This window comes from Trichechus manatus, unplaced genomic scaffold (assembly GCF_000243295.1).
Source record: "Trichechus manatus latirostris isolate Lorelei unplaced genomic scaffold, TriManLat1.0 scaffold00042, whole genome shotgun sequence".
NCBI lineage: Eukaryota > Metazoa > Chordata > Mammalia > Sirenia > Trichechidae > Trichechus > Trichechus manatus.
The window spans coordinates 16,233,945-16,259,556 of NW_004443978.1; the positions used below are offsets into that span (position 1 = coordinate 16,233,945).

The following is a 25,612-nucleotide window of genomic DNA, read 5'->3' on the forward strand; positions in this document are numbered from 1 at the left end:
GCTTGAATGTCTTCTTTGGTGAAGTGTCTGTTTATATCCTTTGCCCATTTTTAAATTGGATTGTTTGCCTTTTTGTTGTAGAGGTGTCACATTTTCCTTTAGATTTTAGAGATTAGACCTTTGTCGGATTTGTCATAGCCAAAATTTTTTTCCCAGTCTGTAGATTCTCTTGTTATTTGTTTGATAAAGTCTTTTTATGAGCATAAGTGTTTAATATTTAGAAGATCCCAGTTATCTAGCTCATCTTCTGGTGTTTGTGTTTTGTTAGTTATGGTTTGTATCCTATTTATATCATGTATTAGGGCCTCTAGTGATGACCCTATTTTTTCTTCTATGATCTTTGTAGTTTTTGGTTTTGTATTTAGGTCTTTGATCCATTTTGAATTAGTTTTTGTGTATGGTGTGAGGTATGGGCCCTGTTTCGTTTTTTTACAGATGAACATCCAGTTTTGTCAGCACCATTTGTTAAAAAGACTGTTGTTTCCCCCCTTTCCTGGACTTTGGGCCTTTGTTGAAGATCAGGTGACCTTAGGTGGATGGATTTACATCTGGGTTCTCAGTTCTGTTCCATTGGTCAATGTGTCTGTCATTGTACCAGTACCAGACCGTTTCGACTACTGTAGCTGTGTATAGTAGGTTCTGACGTCAGGTAGTGCGAATCTTCCTAATTTATTCTTCTTCAGTAGTGCTTTACTTATCCAGGGCCTCTTTCCTTTCTACATAAAGTTAATGATTAGTTTTTCCATCTTGTGAAAGAATGCTGTTTTGGTATTTGGATCAGGAGTGCCTTGTGTTTGTAGATTGCTTTGGGTAGAATTGACATTTTCACAATGTTCAATGTACCTATCCATGAGAATATGTTTTTCCATTTATGTAGGTCTCTTTTGGTTTCTTACAGTAGTGTTTTGTAGTTTTCTTTGTATAGGTCTTTTTACGTCCCTGGTTAGATTTATTCTTAAGTATTTTATTTTTTTAGGGGCTATTATAAACGACATTGCTTTTCTGATTTCCTCTTCATAGTTCTCTGCAAATAGGGATCATTTGACTTCTTCCTTACATTTGTGTACAGCTGTTTACTCCGTGAGATGAATGCTTAGGAGAACAGTTGCTGTGTCATGTGGCAGTTGCATGTTCTGTGTTTTCAGAAACTGCCAGACTGTTTTCTAGGTCAGCTGTACCATTTTACATTCCTACCAGAAATTTTTGAGGGATCCAGGTTTTGCATATCCATGCCAGTATTTGGTGTTGTCAGTGCTTTTTATTTCACTTGTTCTGATGAGTGTGTTGTTATATCTCATTATCGTATTAATTTGCACAGTGGTTAAGCACGTAGCTGCTAACCGAAAGGTCAGTGGTTTGAACCTTCCAGCTGCTGTGTGGCAGAAAGATGTGGCAGTCTGCTTCTTTAAAGATTACAGCCTTGGAAACCCTATGGGATAGTTCTACTCTGTCCTATAGGGTCGCTATGAGTTGGAATCAACTCTGTGTCAGTGTGGGTAATAGATAATGGTGTTGAAGTTCTTTTCACATACTTAAGATCTTCAACACCATTATCTATTTTCCATCTGTGATTTTTTTTTTTTTCAGTGAAGAGTCTGTTCATCTCTTTTGCCAATTTTCTTATTGGATTATTTTTTTGGCATTGAGTTGCAAGGTTTTTCTATATTCTAGATATGAATCATATATATATATATGTATACATATATACGTATATTCTAGATATGTGGTTTATAAATATTTTCTCTCAGTCTGTAGCTTGTCTTTTCATCTTTTAATAGAGTCTTTTGCAGAGGAAATGTTTTAATTATGATGAAATCCAATTAAATCAGTTTTTCCTTTTATGAGTTTTGTTTTTGGTGTCAAGCCTAAGAACTCTTTGCCTAGCTGTAGATCCTGAAGAATTTCTCAGGAAATGAGAAATTTTTTCTCTAAAACTTTTATTTACTGATGAAGATCAAAGACTACAGACTTAGTATGGATTACACTTCAACATAAAGAAAACAAAAATATCTCAGAACTGGACCAGTAAGCAACATCATGATAAATGGAGAAAAGATTGATGTCAAGGATTTCATTTTACTTGGATCCACAAGTAAAATGTGTCAGTTCTTCTTTGGTCTTCCTTATTCTTTTTCGAGCTTTCACATGCGTATGAGATGATTAAAATACCATGGCTTGGGAAAGGAGCATCTTAGTCTTCAAAGTGACATCTTAGCTTTTTAACACTTTAAAGAGGTCTTTTATAGCAGATTTGCTGGATGCAAGAGGTCGTTTGATTTCTTGACTGCTGCTTCTATGAGTGTTAATTGTGGATCTAAGTAAATTGAAATCCTTGACAACTTTGATATTTTTTTCTGTTTATCATAATATTGCTTATTGGTCCAGTTATGAGGATTTTTGTTTTCTTTACGTTGAGGTGCAATCCATACTGAAGGCTGTAATCTTTGATCTTCATTAGTAAGTGCTTCAAGTCCTCTTCACATTCTTCAAGGAAATACCTGCTTTATTTAAAAAAAAGATATTCCCTCTTCTTGTATTTTTTGGAGAAGATTCTGCAGAATTGGTATTAATTACTGTATTTTGCACAAATAACGTGTGTGTTCTGCTTTTGTTTACCAGCCCTCCCCCCCCACCCCGAGGTATTTTTGTAAGTGCACTATGCTAATTGTTTTACAGCAACATGTGGAAGAGGACTGGCATGGGGATGCTTATGAGGGTGCCTCACAGAAGGGGGAGGAAGATGTGGCTGGCAGACAGACAGAGGGCGTGCACTATTTGTGTAAAATTACAGTATTTTTTAAGTGTTTCGTAGGATTCTCTGATGAAACCATCTGTGTTTATATTATTTTGGGGCAGGTTTTTTTTGTTTGTTTTTGGGGGACAGGTTTTTAATTACAAATTCATTTTCTTTAATATTTATGGAGCTTCTCAAATTATTTCATATTAATGAGTTGTGGTGGTCTGTATTCTCTGAGGAATTGGTCCATTTCATCCAAGTTGCCAAATTTACGTATGTATAGTTTTTCATAATATTTCTTTATTATCCTTTAGATGTCTGCAGGTTCTGTAATGGTATCCCGTTTCATTCCTGATATGGGCAGTTTATGTCTGTTCTCGTTTTTTCTTTTCAGTCTTGCAAGAGCTTTGTCAATTGATACTTTCAAAGAATCAGCTCTTTACTTCTTTGCCTTTTCTCTATTGTTTTTCTGTTCTCAATTTTATTGACATTTGCCCTTATTATTTTCTTACTTCTTGCTTTGGGTTTTGTTTGCAGTTCTTTTCTGGGTTCTTGAGGTGGGAAGTGAGATTATTGATTTGAGACTTTACCTCTTTTCTGACATATACGTTCAGTGCTGTTAATTTCTCTCTCAGCACTGCTTTAAGTGTCTCACAGATTTTGACGCATTGCATTTTAATTTTTTTCAGTTTAATGCATTTTTAAATTTACCTTATGAATTCTTGTTTGACCCATGAATTATATAGAAGTAGATTTCTCCAAGAGTTTGGAGATTTTACTCTTATCTATTATTAATTTCCAGTTCAAATTAGTAAACAGCTTCTCAGGAATAGATTTTTTTTTTCACCAAATCCACCCTCCTCTCTTTTCTCCCCCCTCAGTCTGTGCTATGATCTAAGATAATCTTTCCTGCATGTGCTTGGTATTGAGATAGGAGATAGGAATGGACTTGCTTAGTTCCGGATCATCCTTAGAATGAGAGTATTAGTCCTTTCAATCCCCAGCTTATTATGAGGAATGTCTTCTATAAAACTCCCTAGCTTAAATGGGACCTGGGTCTTGACTTATGCCTCCCCTTGACATCATTTAACACCGCAAAGTTGACTTTAGTCCTCAGTTTACTCCCAGGTGTAGCTTGGCATTTCTTGTAAAGTTTTCAGTGTTTTTAAGGTGGTGTTTTTCATATTTTATCCATAATTTTGGGGGTTTTTTTCCTCAGTGGAACAATTACTCTGAATAACTTAGCCTGTCATTATTAGAAAACTTCGATAACGTCTTTAGTGTTATATTCCAGTTTGTGATTTCTGTTAGCAGCTAGATGTAACTGGTTGTTAAAATCTGAATATCAAAGTTTTAAATTTCAATTATATGTATATTTTATTTTTATAAGTTCTTTTGGTTCTTAAAGTTGGCTTGGTCCTTTTATTGTCTTTTTCTCCTTGGTCATATTTTCAATGTCTTCCTTTTATTTCTTATTTTAACTTATTTTCTATTCTGTATCTGATTATTCCAGTAACCGAGGTCTTTGTAGGTCAGATTCTGCTTTCTGATATTTGGCTGAATTTTATTCTTTTGTTCTTGGTGGTTTATTTCTCATGTGTTTTGCAACTTTTTCTTTAAAGCTATGAGCTCATGTTAATTGAAACCTTGAAATTCTTTAAAGTCTGGGTAAGTTGAGGTCTCTTTTTCCAGGGAGTATGAGTATTTGTGTTTGGAGGCTTTTTGAAGAACTACCACACCAAGATCACTTTTGGCTTTGTTTTTCTTTTTTAGGCCACACAGGTAATATGAATTCTCCTCTAAACTGTCTGAATGACCTTCTTGACCATGAATTTTCTAAGAAGACTTTCTCCCTTACATTTAGAGCCAAAACTGAGACTTGCAAGTTTACAGTTTGGGGTAGGGGGAGGTATGAAAGCTTTTTCCAGTTCTCCTTTTCACTAGGCATATCGCTCTTTGGGGTTCCTTCCTTTTAGTATGGATAATCTCCAATATGTTTTCCCATGCTGCACTGTCGCCAGGCTTCATCTTCTGTCCCCTATGCAGAGTCCTTCAAAGGCAAAGGAAGAGGTGACATGAATTAGCAGAAACCTCTGGGTAGCTTCTTCCTCAGGGCTTACTTGTCTTTCTGGATTTTACCTTTTAAAAAATTCTTTAGCCTTAGGTTATTTGTCTTATTCATCTACCACCTCAGTGTATATAGGAAAAAGAAAAAAAATTAACCCTTTATCCAACATTCTTAAGGATTTTGTCCTGGGAAGGCTCTTCAGGGTATCTAGTCTACCCTGTTGCTCTAATTCTTAAATGTTATTTTTAATGTTTCTTTTATAGGATTCAGTTTAGCTGCATTTAAAAGAAACAAGAGGAAACTAGAGCTGGCAGAAAGGGTGGAAACAGATTTCATTCAACTAAAGAAAAGAAGACAATCAAGTGAAAAGGTCAGGAAGTATTTGAAATATTAATAATTAATACATCATAATGGTATCTTTAATCTGTATTTAGATACATAAGCTTCTAGACCATTGTTACCCAGTAGAAATGTAATGCTTGCCACATATATACTTCTAAGCTTTCCGGCAGCTACTTTGAAAATAAATAAAAAGAAACAGATGAAATTAATTTTAATGTATTTTACTTAACCCACTGAATCCAAAATATTATTTCCACATGTAATCTATGAAAAAAATTAGTATTGAGCTATTTAACATTCTTTTTTTGTATTGTCTTTAAAAGCAGTATGCATTTTACACTTAGAGCAAGTATTTCATCTGTATTTAGATTCTTAAAATTAATAGTTGAAAACATAGATTTACATACTCAAATTATTCCAAACATACTTAAAATTTTCCGTTAATCGAACTATCTGTTTTATAATTAAAATTAAAAAAATTTAATGAAATTAAAAATTCAGCTTTTCACTTGCATTAGCTATGACGTTTTAAGTGCTCAATAGCTAGATGTGACTCATGACTGCTGTTTTAACTGTGCAGCTCTAGATGCTGATTTTTCATGTGACTACTCAGGGGTTATGGTATGTATGTAAGGAAATGTATATATTGGATTTATATTACATGTGTCTGTTCCCTGTTCTGACATTCTTTTTTTGCTTTCACACGTTAGTTTGCCATCATGAGTTCACGTGTAGCATTCCTTAGGTGTTTAGGGATGTAGAAAGAAGTTGAAAACCCCAGCATTCATGCTCAGCCTTATTATAACTTGGCACACAATTCATGATGAACATCTCAGATCATATGGGCATTTGATATACCTTGGTACCTCATTAATATTCTTTGATGATTAGTCCTTGTACCGTTGCTTATATAAAGTTTTATGCTTTCTGTCATAATTTTATATGGTTTACCCTTATGTAAATGCATAATAAATCATCTTTGATACTATTAGATATGTTCTCAGTCTCTTGCCACGTGAGACAGTTGATCAGTTTGATCCATGCTTTTTTATTTTTCTGCCACAGATAAGTAGCATTTTAGAGCCAAATGAATAAATTGATAAGTAAATCTCAGTGAAGGTAGAGAGTAGTATGGCTCTGTTTCTTGGGTTTCTGCATTCTATGTGATATTTGGATGAGCAGATTTAGGGATTTTTGTTATGTTTAAACAATTGTGATAATATTTGCTTACAGTGAACCATTTAATCAGTTTTTATTAATGTATACACCTATGTAACCTATCAACCTGTGAAGATACAGAATATTTCTAGTTCCCTGTGTTCCCTTCCAGTTAATCCCTACCCTCTGTAGGCAACTACTATTCTGATTTTTATCACCATGAGTTTCATTTGCTTCTTGAATTTTATATAAATGAATTCATACAAAATGTACTCCTTTCTGTTTTGCTTCTTTCAAAAAATGTTTTTGAGACATTATATTGCTGGTTCATTCTTTTTTTATTGCTGAATAATATCCCCTGTATATTCATACTGTAATTTGTTTATCCTCCTCTTGATGGACTTTTTGTTTGTTTCCAGTCCTTTACGATTATGAATAAAGCTCCAAGAACATTCTTGTACAGGTCTTTTTTTGTGGACATCAGATTAGAATTTTTATGCATGGAAATATTAATTGATATTATGGAGAACTGTCTTCAGCTGGTCTTATTTAGTTAATTCATTTTTTCATTCAGAAAATATTTATTGAGCAACTAATCTTAGTACAGAGTGGATAGTATGAAAACAATGGTGAACAAGATCGTGAAAGTTTATAGTCTAATGAGAGCCTCTGTTTTAGTGGATAGAGCCTGAAACATATAATCCTATAATTAAGATAGTTACTGTGTTTGGTAACTGCTATGAAGGAAAAAAAAATTTAAGATGATATGATAGAGAATAACTTGGATATGAGTACTGGAAGGAAGACTCCTCTAGTTAAGATGATCACTAGAGACCCCTATGAGGGGATAACGTTTGGGGCAACACCTGAAAGATAGGTGAGTTTTATAAAGAGTCAGTGGAAGAATGCTGAAGCAGGAAGAATGAACTGCATGTGCAGAGGCCCTGATGGGGAGAGGGGGAGGAGACCTGGCATATTGGAGGAATGGAGAAGGGGAGTCAGTGTGCCTAAAGCAGAGTGAACAAGGGGAGAATGGTATGAGATGAAGCTAGAGAGAGGGGCTAGCTCCTTTAGGATCTGGTAGATCATGGCAATGGAGACCTGGTGTCACAACAGTTAAGTGTTCGGCTGCTAACCAAAAGGTCGGTGGTTTAAATCCACCCAGCAGCTCCGCAGGAAAAAGACCTGGTGATCTGCTTCCGTAAAGATTACAGCCAAGCAAACCCTCTGGAACAGTTTTGCTCTGTCACATGCTGTCGCCGTGAGTCAAAATTGACTTGACGGTATACAACAACTGATCATGGCAAGGGGCTTGGATCTATCTTCAAGAATAATGGGTAGCCACTGACAAGTTTAAAGCAGGGAAGCGATGCTGTCTCATTCACATTTTATAAAGTTCTCCCAGGCTTCCTACATGGAGAAAGGATCAAAGTGGGAGGCAAGAGTAGAAGCCAGAAGACTAGTTAGGAAGGGGCTACAGTGGAAAGATGATGGCAACTTGGACTGAGGTGAGAGGGATGGAGATGGAGATACATCCAGGGTATATTTTGAGGGTTCCTAGAAGGACAGGAATTATCGATACCTCATGTCCTGGAGAGGAAGAGAGAAGAACATTTTAGCTTGAATAGATTGAAGGTTTTAGCTTGAGCATTTAAGTATTGACATTTACAAAGATGAGGACGGCTGGAGAATATATTGCTTCATGGTGGGAAGTGGAAATCAAGAATTTTCTTATCTCCAGTTAATGGGGTTGTCTTAACCAGTGCTTTTCATTTTTACCATAAAACATACTATCTGGTGCCAGCAGCACCCAGACACTCAAAGCTAATTGGCTGCCTTTTTTGAGCCATACTCTCTGCTCCTTTCAGGTGGAGTATATGCCACTAGGTTATGATGGTCGTTTTTATCACTGTAATTACATAATTTGTTAAATTTCATGTAAACTGATGAATATTGAGTTTAAAAAGAAAGTTGGCTGTTTGAAAATTAAGTGGAAAGACTTGAAAAAGCAGAGTTGATTTATAAAAAAGATGTAGAATTGATTATGGGCAAGCCAACTGTAAAAGATTGGGGTAAATAATAAAATATCTAGAAGCATTCAGAATGCTTTGCTAGTACCTTTGTGTTGCTATTCTATTTTAAATAAAATGAAACTGAAAATCATGGAATAATTCAGTGTGCTTTAGTTATGCAGGAGAGATGATATGGAACATTTATCCGTGGACTATTGTCAAAGAAAAGGCCATGGTCCCACATGAAAAGATTTGCTAATGAATAAACATTTGTGTTATAAACAAAAATAAAGTGTTTAAGGTATGTGTCCTTTTTTTTCCCTTGGTGATTACTACTTTACCCAGAGAATTTTCAACTTTTGAAAATTTTAACCAGCCACTCATATTGGATAAGAAGGTTTCCAGTAAAAAACTTCCTACGGCAGGTGGAAAATAATAACTGTGGAGTTGGTTATGTGAGTCTGAAGCTCATGGGCAGGTCAAGCAGGAGATACTCGTTTGAAAATTATTGGCATCATATGGAATATAAATCTCTGTGACTAGAGGAGCTCACTTATGGATGAGATCTGAAAACTGAACCCTGGGACAGTTCAACACATAGAAGTTGGGAGGAGGAATTGCTAGCAAAAGAGACTGAAAAGTAGTAGTCAGCTTAGCAGAGAGGTACAACCAGGAGAGTGTCAGGAGCCAGCAGAAGAGTTTAAAAGAAGGCAATCTTCTGAGTCAAATGCTGCTGAGAAGACAGCTAAGAGACCAGGCCATTACATTTGGCTCCTGGAGACTTACCTGGGCAAGGATGGTTTCTGTGACATAGTGAAATCAAACGCCAGTGAGGGATGGGTTGATGAGGGAGAATAAAGGTGAAGTTTGAGAAGATTTGCCATGCAGTGGTGAGAGAGAGACACCATAGTCAGTTATGTTCTGTGAACTTAATGCATTATTTAACATGCAGAGCCTCAGTTGCCTTATTTTAAAATGAGAATAAACAAACAAAAAACCCGTTGCCTTCGAGTCGATTCTGACTCGTAGTGACCCTGTAGGACAGAGTAGAACTGCCCCGTGGGGTTTCCAAGGAGTAGCTGGTGGCTTTGAACTGCTGACTTTTTGGTTAGCAGCCGAGCTCTTAACCACTGAGCCACCAGGGCTCCAAAATGAGAATAGTGGTATTTTACTCTGTTAACAGGGCTGTTACAAGGAACAAAAGTGAAAATGGATGGTCAAGTGCTTTGTGGCTACCACTGACAGTCATAAACACCGTAGTCTCCGCCATGTGGCCTTCATCTTTAAAGTTTACTTAGCCTGAGAAAGAGAAAACTCCTACCCCGGCAGCTCCATGGTTAAGGTCTTGGCTGCTAACTGAAAGGTCAGTGGTTCAAACCCACTAGCTGCTCTGAGGGATAAAAGACCTGACGTAAAGATTTCAGCCTAGGAAATGCTATGGGGCAGTTCTACTCTGTCCTGTAGGGTCGCTATGAGTCAGAATTGACTGGACAGCACACAACAACGACAACAGCAACACCCAAGTTAGTTTTTCTGGACAGAATCTTGCAGTGGAGGAGGGAAGGGTGGTGAGTGAAGAAACTGAATTCAGGCATGATTCAAACAGAATATTTTAGACATGTTGAATGACAGGAAAATATCTTAATACTAAGAATAAGCTTTAATAGTGACAAAGCACTGTTCTCAATATTGACCTACAAAAATGACAGACCCAGCCCGTGCTTTTAGGGGATGATGTAGGCCAGAGGCTTTGTGTTATAGCTGTTCGCTGCATAACTTTGGGAGGTCTTGCCTCCAGTACTAAAGATAATAAAACATGTACCCACAAAGAAAAGACCACCAGGTAATGAGCCGATGGGGCAGAAAATTCTAATTTTTAAGAGGAAGTATAGTAATTTTTTTTCAGAAATATGACAGGAAAGGGCCAATAGCTATTTTCTAAATCGACCTGTATTTAGTTTGTTTCTCCCTGTCCTGTGTGTATAGTTTCGGCATGGTTTTGGTTAGCAAGCATTGACGAAGGTCCAGTACTACTGTTTGTTGTGGCTACATAAAAGAAGCTGTGAGTTGGGTATATAAGTATAATAAAAAGAGTAGAGTGTTTGGTAACTTTCTGAATGTTCACATTTTTGTTAGTCAGTGTTGAAGGAGGCAGACATTGCCTTAAAAGAAGTATATAGCTGAATAAATCAATATTTTAAAACCTGAAAACAAAGTTGACAAATTCAGAAATTTTTGTTGCATTGGCGTTTTTGTGTCTCTCTGTGTGTGTTTAAACAAGTAACCGATCACACAAACATTATCATAGTACCAGTGGAAATCAAAATTAAAGCAATTAAAGCAAGAAAAATATCTAATCAGCTTGCTACCTCAATAAATTACTGTTTTTGTTTTTAGTCTTTGATATGCATTTATATTTGATTTAGTTTAAACTAAGAATGGTTAGTTCCTGAAATGCTTTTGGCTGCAAACAGTAGAAAACCTGACTGGAGCTTAGGAAATCCATGTATGTCCCCCTGCTCCCTGGCCTTTTGCCACATAGTCAGAAGTGGTTGGTTGTTGGCATTAGTTTTTTCATGATGCTGGGACCAACATATCTGGGATTCTCTTGGGCCTTTCTCTTATGCCTTTGCCTCATGAATATAATGTGGCTCCTGCAATCTTAGATGTCTCATGTGCATTCAAGGTGAAAGGAAGGCAGAATGGAGGAGAGGTTTAATGCCACATGTATCTGTCTCTTTTTTTTCTGGAATGCAAAAGTTTTTCCAGAATCTCCCTTCAAGAGACTTCTCCTTAGTTATTTTGGGGGATAGTGGGGAAAGGGGCACAATTCGGTCACACACCTATTCCCAGCTGAAAGAGAGTCTGGGAAATTTAGTGAAAGTTCATAATTACCATCTCATAGACACATTGTTTTCTCAAACAAAATCATAGTTTTGTTATCAAAGGAGGTTGGAGTGGAGTGGTTATTGCATAGGCAATTTATAATATATAGCATAAATAGAACTTTTTTGTGTCTCCCCTGCCGCCCCATTAACATGTTCCCTTATTACTACAAATTGATATTAGGTTAAGCAGCTAATCTACACAAAAATCAAGTAAAGCACATTTTATCTCTTCATTCAGATACATGGATTTTAAGGTATAATATTAAAAAATAAGGAGTATGAATTCTTAGTAATTGTACGTTCTTAGAAATTTACATTTCTGTTTCAGCCTTATTTTTTTTATGACTTAGAAGATCCTGGAGAAGGACAACATTACTATCTAACTGTAGTATTGTACTGTAATGTGAAAATCCTTGTTCTACCTCCCTCTTTGGGTGCAACCAACTAACCTGGATTTTTCTTTTACCCGTTTCTTTCCCATACTTGGAAACCCTGGTGGCGTAGTGGTTAAGGGCTATGGCTACCGACCAAAAGGTTAGCAGTTCAAATCCACCAGATGCTCCTTGGAAACTCTATGGGGCAGTTCTACTCTGTCCTATAGGGTTGCTATGAGTCGGAATTGACAACAGCGGGTTTGGTTTTTTGGTTTTTCAGTTTTTCCCTTATGGTACACAGATAGTCCATACTTCGCATGGCAGTGCCAAACTATAAAAATGACAGTGCAGGCTGAAACTGTGCAAAGTAGTCTTAATGGGAAAAAAATTATACTGTTCAATTACCTTTAAACATTTTTGTCAAAACATGAAGAACTCATTTACTGTGTTTGTGAGTCATTGGGTTTGAAGGAGAGAGAAAGCAAATGGCAGCCTGGGCGAGATAAGTTGCTGGTTCTATACACCAAGCTTCTGATCTGGAGACAAACAAAAAAGTGAGGAGCGGGGGCTAGTTAGAAATAGCTTTACATAAAGAACTAGCTGAACTTAGAGGAACATACACTGTTCTAACAAATTGAAATAGCTATTAATAAAATAAGGAGCCCTGGTGGAGAAGTGATTAAGTGCTTGGCTGCTAACTGAAAGGTCAAAAGGTTGGTGGTTTGGACCCACCAGTTGCTCCTTAGGAGAAATATGTGGCAGTCTGTTTCTGTGAAGATTACAGCCTTGGAAACTGGGGTGGTTCTACTCTGTCCTGTAGGGTCGCTATGAGCTGGAATTGACTAAACGACAATGGGTTTTTTATTAATAAAATATCATTGTATTAAAAAAAAACCAAACTCTTTTACTGTTGGTTATAAATGTATAGGGAAACAAAAAAGTAAAAGTAACATTTATTTGCTACACTAATTTAAAACATTAAGAATTAAATTTTTTTTTTGATAAAGTATCAGGAATAATTCGAATAGTGCTTGCTGCTTTCTTGTTACGTAACTTATATGTGAAATAAATTTCTATGCCATGGTGAATTGTTATACTCCTTTTTAAATTTGGATCAGCTTTCACCATTTTATCCTTTGTTCTTCAGTGTCATAGAATATCTGCCAGATTGCCCTTCATGTTAAGTTTTTTTGCCAGTGTCACTTCCTCTGGGACATTGTCATTCTTTTTGTCATAACTGCATTTCTCATTTATGTTGATAAATTTGCCTTCGCTAAGTTTATCTGACTACATATCTAGAGTCCCTTGAACTGTGGCAATGTCAAACATTCCCATGTTCAACTAAATTCTTCTGTACTTTCAGAAGAAACCCAGCTGTTTCTTCTGTAATTCCATTTTTGTTTGATTCATACTTCCAGTATTATTACTTTTTGTTTCTTTGCTCCATGTTCATCTTTGTTGACTAGTTCCCACTTTTGAATTTTCATTTTTGTAAAATGTCTTGTGAATTTATCACTGGGAAACAAGGAGACAACACAACTACACACTTTGCTGTCTGTGTACAGTGACCTATCACTGAGAGATGGACTTTGAAAGAAGTGATGTGATTGGTCACCAATCATGATGGGCAGCTGGTGTTTATGCAGTAATTTGTGGAGTGAGGAACTAGCAGTGACATTTGTACTTTATGTACTTCTATTTAATATACCACAGTAACTGAAGTTTGAACTGTGTTGTTGGGTGACTAGTTCTATTTAACTAAATTATAGTTACTGAAATTCATGTGTATCAGAATTGTGCAAAACAAGACTGTCTGTTCTATAAAGGAACTTGGACTGTTTGTTCTGTGACGTTTCCTTCAAGCTGAGTTTTGCTGATCACATATTCTTAGTGCAGTTTAGCACGTTCCTCTGTCCATTATAATTCCTGCAGATTGGCAGCTGTATCTCCCCTGACAGTATTGCCACGGACTATCGTTGTTAGCATAATTATCAAAAATTTCCTGTGGCATATGTCAGGAAGTGATTACAGGTTTTAATTTAATTTTTTTTTTTTTTTTTGCTTTGTTCTGATCCAAAAAGAAAAAGGTATGTGTGTTGGTGCTAATCTTTATCACATTTGAAAGATGATACCTTTCCTTTGGAATAAACTTGTCAACTCATTGACCGGTTGCTGTTCTTGCTTATGATTCAGAACTGATTAAGGTAGTTTCAGGAAACATTTGCTACGAAGAGCAGATACTCACATTGGGAAAACAGAGAGACTCAGTGCATATCATAATTTAGATTTCATAAATATCAGTTTCAAACAGCCAGCCTTGGATATGACTGGAAGGGATTGTTTTATTCTTAGAGTATCGAAAGAGGTTGGGTATTGTTATCTTAATATTTTTGATGTTTCAAGCCTTTTTCTCCCCTCTTTATATTTCACAAGCAGATTATCAAAATAGTTTCCATCTCTTTTTCTTTAATAACAGATTTTACAGTTTAATGTACATAGTTATTCTTTGCCTCCTCCCACCACTTTTATGAAGTAATTTAAATTTTCAATTAATTTCAGTAGTTTTTAGGTAAAATGGTACTTGTATAGAGTAGTGAATGAAAGATAATCAGGCCTTTTCCACTGTGAATATCTTTCCTTTTTCAATTTCTAATGAACAAATTTAGATACTGCGCACTATTTGGAGCTCTTATGCAATGTTGTGTGCTCAAAAGCACTCTAAAGAGATGCTACAACTTTTAATTTTGTGTTTTTTAACCACTACATAGGGATATCAAATTGGCCACATGTTTCAGAAAGAAAATGTCAGGCCTTGCTTTGTGTGCTTCATATAAATACATTTCTATTCTTTTGAAGTATATTGTGCATAACGTTTTTCCTTTTTATCCACCATCTTGAAATTATTATGTAAATGCTTAACTGTATCATACTAAATCACTGTATTTTTTGGGTGAGGGGTAGGTTAAGATCAAAGAAAATAAATGCACCAAAAAGAAATGTTTTCCTCAGATTGTTCTATTTGTACTTATGTACATGTCTGTGCATTATGTTTGCAGGGAAAGGAGTAATTAGTCTTTTCTAGAAATCTACTTGATTTGGAGTTTTGTGGTATTTCTCAAGAAGATCGTTAGTACATGAATATACAAGTAAACAGAACTAAGAAACTTCTTTGACTTCTCTTTTACATAAATATATATTCAAGTATTTTCATCAAACTGAAAATTTGTCCTGTGAAGTCATTATCTTCTGTTTGAAGTTATTTCTTTGAATTGTAAGTACAGTCGTGTGTTGGTATCCATGGGGGATTGGTTCCAGGATCAAATAAAAATCTGAGGATGCTCAAGTCCCTTATATAAAATGGTGTAGTATTTGCATATAACCTATGCACATCCCCCCCATACTTTAAATCATCTCTAGATTACTTATAATATCTAATATAATGTAAATACCATGTAAATAGTTGTTATACTGTATTGTTTAGGGAGTAAGGGTGCACACAATGCAAGTAGCAAATGAACAAGCATGAGGCAAACAGTGCTCAAACAGCGAGTGCTGGAGAGAGACTGAGGATCTGTGAAATGGTGGGAGGCTACAGCAGGGTATGCTGACACATTTTATTTGCGTGGATTCAGCATAGTGCTTGGCGTGCACAAGTTCACGTTTTGCTTTTTGGAAGTCCCCTCCCCCCCAAATATTTTCAATCTGCAGTTCATTGAAGCTGACTGTAGAACCTGTGGATACAGAGGGCCAACTGTAATATATTAAAAATTGCATTTGCTGTACCTAAGACTATCTTAGTTACTGGGTGAGCCTATAGATTTTACATGTAAATCAGTTGGTAGTGAATAACTTAATTAAATGAATTACTATATTACCACCACCTCATGGATTGATATAAGTTATGGAACCTGATGATCAGCATTCCTTTGCAGTATAACTTGATGAAGATTCTTTAAATGTCTATGATGACTATCTCAATTTACCAATATCTATGTCCAGAACTTTCAACCCCTGATGGCTGGACAATTGCAGTACTTTTCTTTTTCCTGTTTCAGAAAAGGCTTCTAAGTTCTCATATAAAGATTTAATAGCTAGTAGCTTGGGTTTCCTCCCCCATCTTCCTTAAATCCATAGCAGTCTGTACTTTAAGGCTATATTGTCTTAAAGTAATAAGTGAGGTAAGATTGAGGCAAGAAGTCAGTGATAACAAATCTAAACTGCTGTTTTTATTTTACAATGGAAGTAACCTGTGGTTTTCCATGGTACGTGTTGTTAGTTGACATCAGATATTGCTATGAGTCAGAATTGCCTCGATGGCAGCGGGCTTTTTTTTCTTTTATTGTCAGACTTGTGAATCATCCTTCAATTTTTGATATTTAAAAGCCCTGCAAAGCCTCCTTTATTTTTTAGTATTTGACAGAATTAATGGAGGAAAAAAGATCATTCCTTCATTATCACTGGAATAGTCCCAATTGATCTTACGTAGAAATCACTTATTGTAGCTTTTTTAACAGGAAATATCTCCAGAGATTAGACTCTCACTGGCATTACAAATAGAAGCCGTCATATCTGGGAATTGGCTCAGACCATGGTGTTAAGAACATTGGATTCTAAATCAAAACTTTTAAGTATGTCGTTATATAACATTACCATGCTAATGACCTGAGTTGGCCTGTCATAGACATAGCAATGCTGACACGGGCATAACTAGTTAGACCAGTAGAATAAACCATTACACGAAAAGATGTGTGTGTGTGTGTATGTGTATGCACATACATACAGACAGATCAATAACAAAGATGTTTTAAGGTTAGAAGACAAGAATCAGTGCTTAATTAGGTTGGAAGAAAGCTATCTATGGGTTTTTAAAGGCTCTCTTGGGCCACGTCTACTCTAATCAGCCTAGAAGATTGTGAATAAATAGTTAGATGCCAGGGACTATTTACAATTCAAGATCTGAGACTGAGATTTCTTGAGGATAGAGGGCAGGCTGTTCTGCAGACTGGATGGAGAGTCCATCCTGAATGGGATTGAGAGATGGGATGCAGTGGACCAGAATGTCTAGTCCAGGCTCTGCCATTAGCTACCTCAGAGACCTCGGGCAGATGTGAAACCTCTCTAGACTTTATTCCTCAGCGTAAAGTCATATTTTGGACAAGATAATACCATGGTCCTTTCCAGCTCAATAATTCTCTAATACATTTTCATTGGCAACATGGAGTTTTTCCAGCCACCTTGATTATCTCATTAAATGATTCCTTATTCTAGTGGATCCTAAACCTGGCTGACAATGAGATTCGCTTCGGGAGTTTTAAAACTGCAGATTCTGGGGCTCTACTCTAGACATACTCAATCAGAATCTGCAGGGAGGGATAAACTGTCAGGCCAGCATTTGAGAATCATTGCTTTCTTCTTCCAGATTTGTCACAATGGGCCTAGGAAAGCACCACCTTAGTAATTATTGTTTAAATGAACACAGAAAACCCTAGAAGGGTTGAGAGTTGTATGATTAAATTCAGTTAGTAACTTCATGTCATCTTACTCATTTAGCTCTCCTCCAGGTCAACTAGAAATCCTTTCTTTGAGCTGCAGCTCTTTCTCCTTGCTCCAGAGTTTGTCTCCAGGTCATTTTCATTCTTCACAAGTCAGGTCTTCATCAGGCAGCCAGCTCCCTCAAGTCAAGGATGCTTGCTCTGTGTGTTGCCCCTGCCTAGCAGAGTACCTGACGCATAACAACCATTTAATACAACTTTTTTGAATGGATGAACCAAAATTTATATTTCCATTCCCTTTTCATGTCCCAAACTGTCTGGTTGCCCTATTCCACATGCCTATTGTACATTTTCACTTGTTTGACCCATCGTACCCTAACCCAGCACATCTAAAATTGAACCTCATTCTCTCCTCCATGACTGCAGTAGCATTCTGACCCATCTGCCCACTACTGCTGCTGTTGCTCCCTTCCGGACAGCTTTATGTACAGCATCCATGGAGTCATTTAAAAGTACAATTTGAGTTTGTTATGTGCCTGTTTAAAACTTTCAGCGACTTCCAGCTACTCTTAAGAATAAAGTATAGGCTCTTCAGCAGAGCCCACAGGGCCCTACAGGGGCAGGTGCCTGTCTTTCTTTCCAGCCTTCTGTCCTGTCACTCTTACTCTGGGTCTTGTTGTTTGCCAAGTTCCTTTCTGTTTCAAGGCCTTTGCTTCTTTGATTCCAGATCCTGGGAATGCTGCCTCATCCACTCCCACCTTTTTTACTTTAAGCTATCATATTGCTTCAACTACCTTCATATCATTATTGGTGAGATTCTTTAATGTCTTTCTCTTACACTAGATTATAGGTTCCAGGAGGACAGGGACTCTGTATTATTCACCATGGTTTCTTAGCTTGCCATATAATAAGTACTCAGTAAACATTTGTTTAGTGAATACATGCTCCATTAATTGTTTTCTTTTTATTTCTTCTTGGCAGATTCACCACCATCCAAACCCATATCTTTTCACCCTTAATGGCTGGAATGTTGCAATATCTTTATAACAGGCTTCCCTGCTTCTAGCCTTGCTTCATTTTCTTTAATTCTTTGCGCTATTCCTAGATGTATTTTCCTAAAAATACCTGCATTGGTCTTGTTGCTCTCTGGTTTTGGCAGCTTGTGATCCTGGGTGTGAGGGATGTCAGTTGGATTAGGTTACACTGTCCATAGAATTTGGCACATAATCCATAGAAATTATGTCCATGCTACTTTTATTTGGACTAACTGCACTAACTTTAATAGATTCTTTACTGTCTGTAGATTAAAACCCAAACCTTTGAACGTGGCTTTAGGAGCCTGGCCCCAAACTACTTTCCATTTTTCTTCTTCTAGAATAATGTTTTTTTTTCTAGCCAAATACTTCTATTCAGTTTTCCATAAATTTGCCAAAGGGTCTCACTTCTAAGTTTTTTCTAATATTCTTTTCCTTTCATGGAGTAAATAGTTACAATAAAATACCAACCATACTGCCTGCTGAACTTCTGATCCAAGTCCTCCTTTATGGGCCAGTCTAAATGCTGTCCAGATCAGAACAAATTTCTTCCTTCTACCTAACACAAGCAATAGGCACTCAGTAAATAGTTGTTGAATTGTCTGTTTTACACATTTGACACTTATATCCTACCTTACCATTTTAGATTGGTGTATCATGTGTTTAAGCTCATGGAGGTATCAGCATTTTGTGTTTTTACCCTGGAAATAGTGCCTTTATTCAGTTAACATTATTTATTTAAACATCTAAAGTCGATTCTAATATTAATTTTGAGGGTGTAAAACATATATTTTGTTTAATAATTAGTCTTATAGTCTTTTCAAGATAGGTTTGAATCTATTGTTTAAGTGCTTCAAACATATCTTAAACCAAAACCATGCTTCAGTTTTAAAAATAAGCTTGTATATGGGGATATAATGAGAGAAGAGGATTAGGTTATCTGAAATATTATTGAATAATATTATTGTATTTGTTCAACATTGTAGAGATCTTAAAGATAATATGTAATGATTGTCAGGAAATACCTCTTTGAAACAGCTTCGCAAGCTCAACCAACCATTGTAAAGAAATGAGTCAGGAAGTACCCACAAGGGGGCGTGCTCATCTAGAGAAACTTGAATAAGAGCCTGTCCTGTGATACAAGTAAAAATGCCTGTTTAGCAATGCACTGCTAGACTATGTCTTTTTCTAGGAAAAAGAATGGAGCCTCACCACAACAAGAATTGCTACTCATTTCCAAGCACCTGTGTATTTTGAATGTGTGATTTTCCAGGAGGAGCCAACGATCTTTCGATGGAAATATAGATTGCCTTGCAAGTTCAGACAAAGTTATGAAGCTTGTGATTGCTTTTTTTTTTTTTTTTTACTGTGTTGAGAGCATTTTCATTTTACAAGCACTTAAAGAAGTGTTAAGGTTTGCAGAATGTCTCTCTTTGGATCATTGACCCAAAGAGTAGACAGTGCTCTATTTTGATTGCCACATTGATCTGTGCAGGCTGAGGTCATGAGGAATTCATCATCAAGTCGCTGTTGAGGAGTGTTGAATTTCTCACGGAAGGCTTTATGTAAGAGGCGGATTTTAAGCTGCATGTTGGATAAAAGATAGAACTTAACTATCTGGTTGGGGAGATGTTTGTTGGTGATAATTTTCAGAAAGTCCTTCTAGGTTTGGAGGCCTGTGAATGGATGAGCTTGATTGCACTGCAGAATCCTATAGGACAGGAGTTTCAAACTCAGATGTTTAGCAGGACAGGCAGGTAACCTAACTGTGTGAGAAAAATCTAAGAGAAGTGTAAGAGAGTAGGGTCGATTGGTGATAAATACTTCATTTTAAGGTATTAAAAATAAAATGTGTAATACCAAAAATATACTTTGCTGGTCAAATCAAACTCTGGTTTTGGCAGCTTGTGATCCTGGGTGTGAGGGATATCAGTTGATATCCACTGTCCACAGAATTTAGCACATAATCCACAGAGAGATTATCCACAGCTAGAGTTGCCCAGGAGTACCTTTTATTTCCACTAACTGTGCTTAGAAGCAAATGAGAATATTTTGATATATGTATGAATGGGGCCCATTCTGATGGCTGTTTGCATTAAACACAGCTTTTGACTGTTGAGGGGTCTCTGAAAATATCACTGAAGTTAATTTGAATGGCTTTAGAATTTATAGGATACAGTACTATCGTATAGTTAACTTAAATTGTATTTTATGTCCTAGCATACATTTGGCTCCTTTCTCACTCTTTATAATTCTTTGATTTATCTCTACTTTCTAATAACATTTCAATCTATTGTGGCACAAAGAGAAAATACGTGTGTATTTTGTCTTTCCCTTTTTCATTCTCATATGTTTATGTTTAGTTGTTATGTATTTATCATTTTGAGTAATTTATATTTTTGTGGGTATACTCATAATTATATGGTCAAGTAGATATTGCTGTACTTAAAAAAATTTCATATCATGAAATATCTAGACTAGGTAAGTATATAGAGACCAAAGTTTATTAGTGGTTACCAGTGGTGGGTGGGAGGGAAGGTGAAGGGGGACCCATTGCCTAGAAGATACAGCTACTGTTTAAAGGTGATAGGAAATTTGGAAACAAATAATTGTGATGGTTGAACAACACGATAAACATTAATGTCACTGAATTGTACATGTGAAGAATGCAGAAATGGCAAGTGTGTATATATATATATATATATACACACACACATAGATACCTACATACATATACATATAACAATAAAAAAACTCATAATCAGGTTAAATTATTATTGTATTAAGTCAGTGTTAAATACTGTTCTTCAATCTGGAGAGGGTTGAATTTGAATGCAGGTCAAATGACCCATCCCAGTTGCCATGGCATTTCCTTGACAGCAATAGAATCCAGATTGTCCGTGTTACCTTCTTGTCCTTTATCTGTTATTTCCCACTGCTTTAAGACTCAGTTCAAAGGCCAACAGAGCTCTGGTTTTTAAAAGAAAAAGCTTAATTTTAACCAGAGAAGGCAAATGTATGCCCTGAAATAAAAGAAAGACCAGAGGTCCAGACCAGGGCCAGGTGTTACTGGAAAGATCCAAATTGGACAACTAAATTGAAAAAGGTTGCCTGCTCTCATAGAGATACTTTGTTGCTGTTTATTTAATTAGCAAGGTTTTAGCTCATTTATTTATGTATTTTTTAATCTGCCCACATAAGAAAGTTCGTATCTTAATAGTGGATATGTTTGTAGCATATTGTGCTCTTTCTGTCACTCAAGTACTGTGATATACATGCCTTCATGGAATAAAGCTGCAAAAATAATCTTGACTCCTTCATTTTCCTTAAAGACATTTCCCAGGCAGTTGTAACTGAGCATCAGATAGTGAAGGATGATCAACTTTCCAGTGGAAACAGCAAAGTTAAAGCTAAAGTATAATACCAGTATTATTTATTTAGAGCTTTTAGGAAAGCAAGGAAATTTGGAGTTAAAGAATACTGAATTGGTTAGTCAAAAATGAGAGAGTGTGATCGGGTGCCAAATGACCTAAGAGGGTGGGAGAGCAGTAAAGAAGTATTTCCAAAAGAAAAGCTTGAATGGAAGAATGTGTGACCAATATCAAGGCATATAATTTCTTTATAGATAAAGTGAGAGGCTTAGTGTTTGATGGTAGGAGCCTTAGAAGTTTATTTTGCACAGTAGACCAAAGGGGTATGAAAACCTCCTGAAATAAGGATCTTTGGTTATTATGGGGACCAGCCAAAGACTCCATAGCAGTTGTTTAAGGACGTGCCATTAGGAAAGAACTCATTTAGGAGTGATGTGCAAAAGTGTTAAATGTAGGGAAGATCTAAATGTGAAAATAATGAGAGAGAAATGTAAATCTGTGAGGTAATAGGTAAACTACTTTAGCAGTTTGGACTTTGCATACAAACTGAGGAAGATGCAGTTTCAGAGGGCACAGAGTTTGAGTTATTGGTGAGGTTCAGTTAAAAAAATATTTATTTTCATGATACTATGTTATAGGTGGATGAAGGGCAATATAGGCTCACAAAAGATCCTTGAACAAGCCAGTGAAAGATGAGTGTTTCAGGACAGGGAAGAACTGCGTGCTTTAGGGATTTCAGGGTGCAAGAAGCTCCTGTAGGGTGGGGAAACTACTCAGGAAACCTTTTCTGTAGGCATTTGAGGCCACAGGACATGAAGAAGGGCAGTATTTTGATGTGGGTGGTAGAGAGACATTTGCATTGGAGGAAGTGTGAGTGAGGCCAACTTGGAACAGCTGGAATTCTAGTATCAGTTACTACTCGAGATTGCTGAGTGAGGCTAGTGCTGGAGAAGAAAGAAGGGAGAGATCCACTTTTGCGTAGATTTAGGTAATAACACATAGATTGTCTATCAGATTTAGATCATTCATTCATTGAGCAAGTAGTTTTTTTCATAGAACTAACTTTGCCTTTTTAAAAATACTTTTATTGTGCTTTAAGTGAAAGTTTACAGTTCATGTTAGTTTCTCATATAAAAATTTATACACACACTGTTATGTGACCCTAGTTGCTCCCCCTATAATGTGACAGCCCACTCCTCATTTCCACCCCGGATTTCCATGTCCATTCAACCAGCTCCTGTTCCTTTTTGCCTTCTCATCTCACCTCTGGACAGGAGCTGCCCATTTAGTCTCATGTATCAACTTCATCTAAGAAGCACTGTCTTCATGAGTATCATTTTATGTCTTACAGTCTAGTCTAATCTATGTCTGAAGAGTTGGCTACGGGAATGGTTTCAGTTCTGGGCTAACAGAGAGTCCGGGGGCCATGTCTTCCGGGTTTGCTCCAGTCTCAGTCAGACCATTAAGTCTGGTCTTTTTACTAGAATTTGAGTTCTGCACCCTACTTTTCTCCTGCTCTAACAGGGACTCTCTGTGGTATTCCCTGTCAGGGCGGTCATTGGTGGTAGCCGGGCACCATCTAGTTCTTCTGGTCTCAGGCTGATAGAGCCTCTGGTTTCTGTGGCCCTTTCTGTCTCTTGGGCTAATATTTACCTTGTGTCTTTGGTGTTCTTCATTCTCCTTTGCTCCAACTGGGTTTGGACCAATTGATGCATCTTAGCTGGCCACTTGCTAGCTTTTAAAACCCCAGACGCCACTAACCAAAATGGAATGCAGAACATTTTCTTAATAAACTTTGTTATGCCAATTGACCTAGATGTTCCCTAGACCCCTGCCCCTGCTACCCTGTCCCTTGAAGTGTTTAGTTGTATTCAGGAAACTTGTTGGCTTTTGCTTTAGTCCAGTTGTGCTGACTTCCTCTGTAGTGTGTGTTGTCCTTCCCTTCACCTAAGATAATTCTCATCTACTATCTAGTTAGTGAATACCCCCCTCCCTCCCTCCCTACCCTTGTAACCATCAAAGATTGTTTTCTTCTGTGCTTAAAATTTTTCTTGAGTTCTTATAATAGTGGTCTTATACAATATTTGTCCTTTTGCGACTGACTAATTTCACTCAGCATAATGCCTTCCAGATTCATCCATGTTATGAGATGTTTCACAGATTCATCATTCTTCTTTATCGTTGCGTAGTATTCCATTGTGTGAACATACCATAATTTGTTTAACCATTCGTTCGTTGATGGACACCTAGGTTGTTTCCATCTTTCTGCTATTGTAAACAGTGCTGCAGTGAACATGGGTGTGCATATATCTATTTGGGTGCCAGCTCTTATTTCTCTAGGATATATTCCAAGGAGTGGGATTGCTGGATCTTATGGTACTTCTATTTCTAGCTTTTTAAGGGAGCATGAAAAAGATTTCCAAAGTGGTTGTACCATTTTACATTCCCAAAAATAGTGTATAAGTGTTCCAGTCTCTCAGTAACCTCTCCAACATTTATTATTTGGTGTTTCTTGGATTAATCCTAGCCTTGTTGGGGTGAGATGATATCTCACTGTAGTTTTGATTTGCGTTTCTCTAATGGCTAATGATCCTGAGCATTTCCTCATGTATCTGTTAGCTGCCTGAGTGTCTTCTTTGGTGAAGTGCCTGTTCATATCTTTTGCCCATTTTTTAATTGGGTTATTTGTCTTTTTGTTGTTGAGGTTTTGTAGTATATTGTAGACTTTAGAGATTAAATGCTGATTGGACTTGTAGCCAAAATCTTTTTCCCAGTCTGTAGGTTGTGTTTTTACTCTTATGGTGAAGTCTTTTGATGAGCATAAGTGTTTGATTTTTAGGACTGTTATTTATGTTTTGTATTCTATTTATGCCATGTATTAGGGCTCCTAGCATTGTCCTTATTTTTTCCTCCATGATCTTTATCGTTTTTGGTTTTATATTTAGGTCTTTGATCCATGCTGAGTTAGTTTTTGTGCATGGTGTGAGGTATGGGTCTTGTTTCGTTTTTTTTTGAAGATAGATATCCAGTTATGCCAGCACCATTTGGTAAAGAGACTGTCTTTTCCCCAGTTAACAGACTTTGGGCCTTTGTCAAATATCAGCTGCTCATAGGTGGAAGAATTTATGTCTGAATTCTCAATTCTGTTCTATTGATCTATGTATCTGTTGTTGTACCAGTCCCAGGGTGTTTTGACTACCATGACAGTGTAATAGGTTCTAAAATCAGGTAGTGTGAGGCCTCCCAATTTGTTCTTCTTCTTCAATAATGCTTTACTTATCCAGGGCCTCTTGTCTTTTCATATGAAGTTGGTGATTTGTTTCTCCATCTGATTAAAAAATACCACTGGGCTTTGGATCAGGATTGCATTGCATCTGCAGATAACTTTGAATAGAACTGACATTTTCACAATGTCGAGTCTTCCTGTCCGTGAGCAAGGTATGTTTTTCCACTTAGGTAGGTCTTTCGGTTTCTTGCAGTAGTGTCTTGTAGTTTTCATTGTGTAGGTCTTTTATGTCTCTGGTTAGATTTATTCCTAAGTATTTTGTCTTGTTGTGGGCTATTGTAAATCATATTGACTTGGTGATTTCCTCTTTGAAGTTCTCCTTGTTGATGTAGAGGAATCTAACTGATTTTTTGTATGTTTATCTTGTTTGTATTCTGAAACTTTGCTGAAATCTTCTATCAGTTCCAGTAGTTTTCTTGTGGATTCTTTGGGGTTTTCTGTGTGTAAGATCATATCATCTGCAAATAATGATACTTTTACTTCTTCCTTACCAATTGGATGCTGTTTATTCCTTTTTCTAGCCCAGTTGCTCTGGCTAGGGCCTCCAGCACAATGTTAAATAAAAGGAGTGATAAAGGGTATCCTTGTCGGGTTCCTGTTCTCAAGGGGAATGCTTTCAGACTCTCTCCATTTAGGATGATGTTGGCTGTTGGCTTTGCATAAATGCCCTTTATTATGTTGAGGAATTTCACTTCCATTCCTATTTTGCTGAGAGTTTTTATCGTGAATGGGTATTGGACTTTGTCAAATGCCTTTTCTGCATCAATTAATAAGATCATGTGGTTCTTGTCTTTTGTTTTATTTATGTGATGGATTACATTGATTGTTTTTCTAAAATTGAACCATCCCT

General features: G+C 36.8%; 1 protein-coding gene across 8 annotated transcripts in view; it reads left to right on the forward strand.

The window, feature by feature from the left end:
- The window catches only part of TASP1 (taspase 1), a 383,025-nt gene that overhangs the window by 103,274 nt on the left and 254,139 nt on the right, over positions 1-25,612 (forward strand). For all 8 annotated transcript variants that reach the window (XR_002824104.1, XM_023731437.1, XM_004376460.1 and 5 more), the window contains one exon: positions 5,069-5,175. Coding sequence is in view for 7 of the 8 variants with exons in the window: in XM_023731437.1 (XP_023587205.1) it covers positions 5,069-5,175 (107 nt within the window). In the remaining variant the exon portion in view is untranslated. The remainder of the gene's footprint in view (positions 1-5,068; positions 5,176-25,612) is intronic.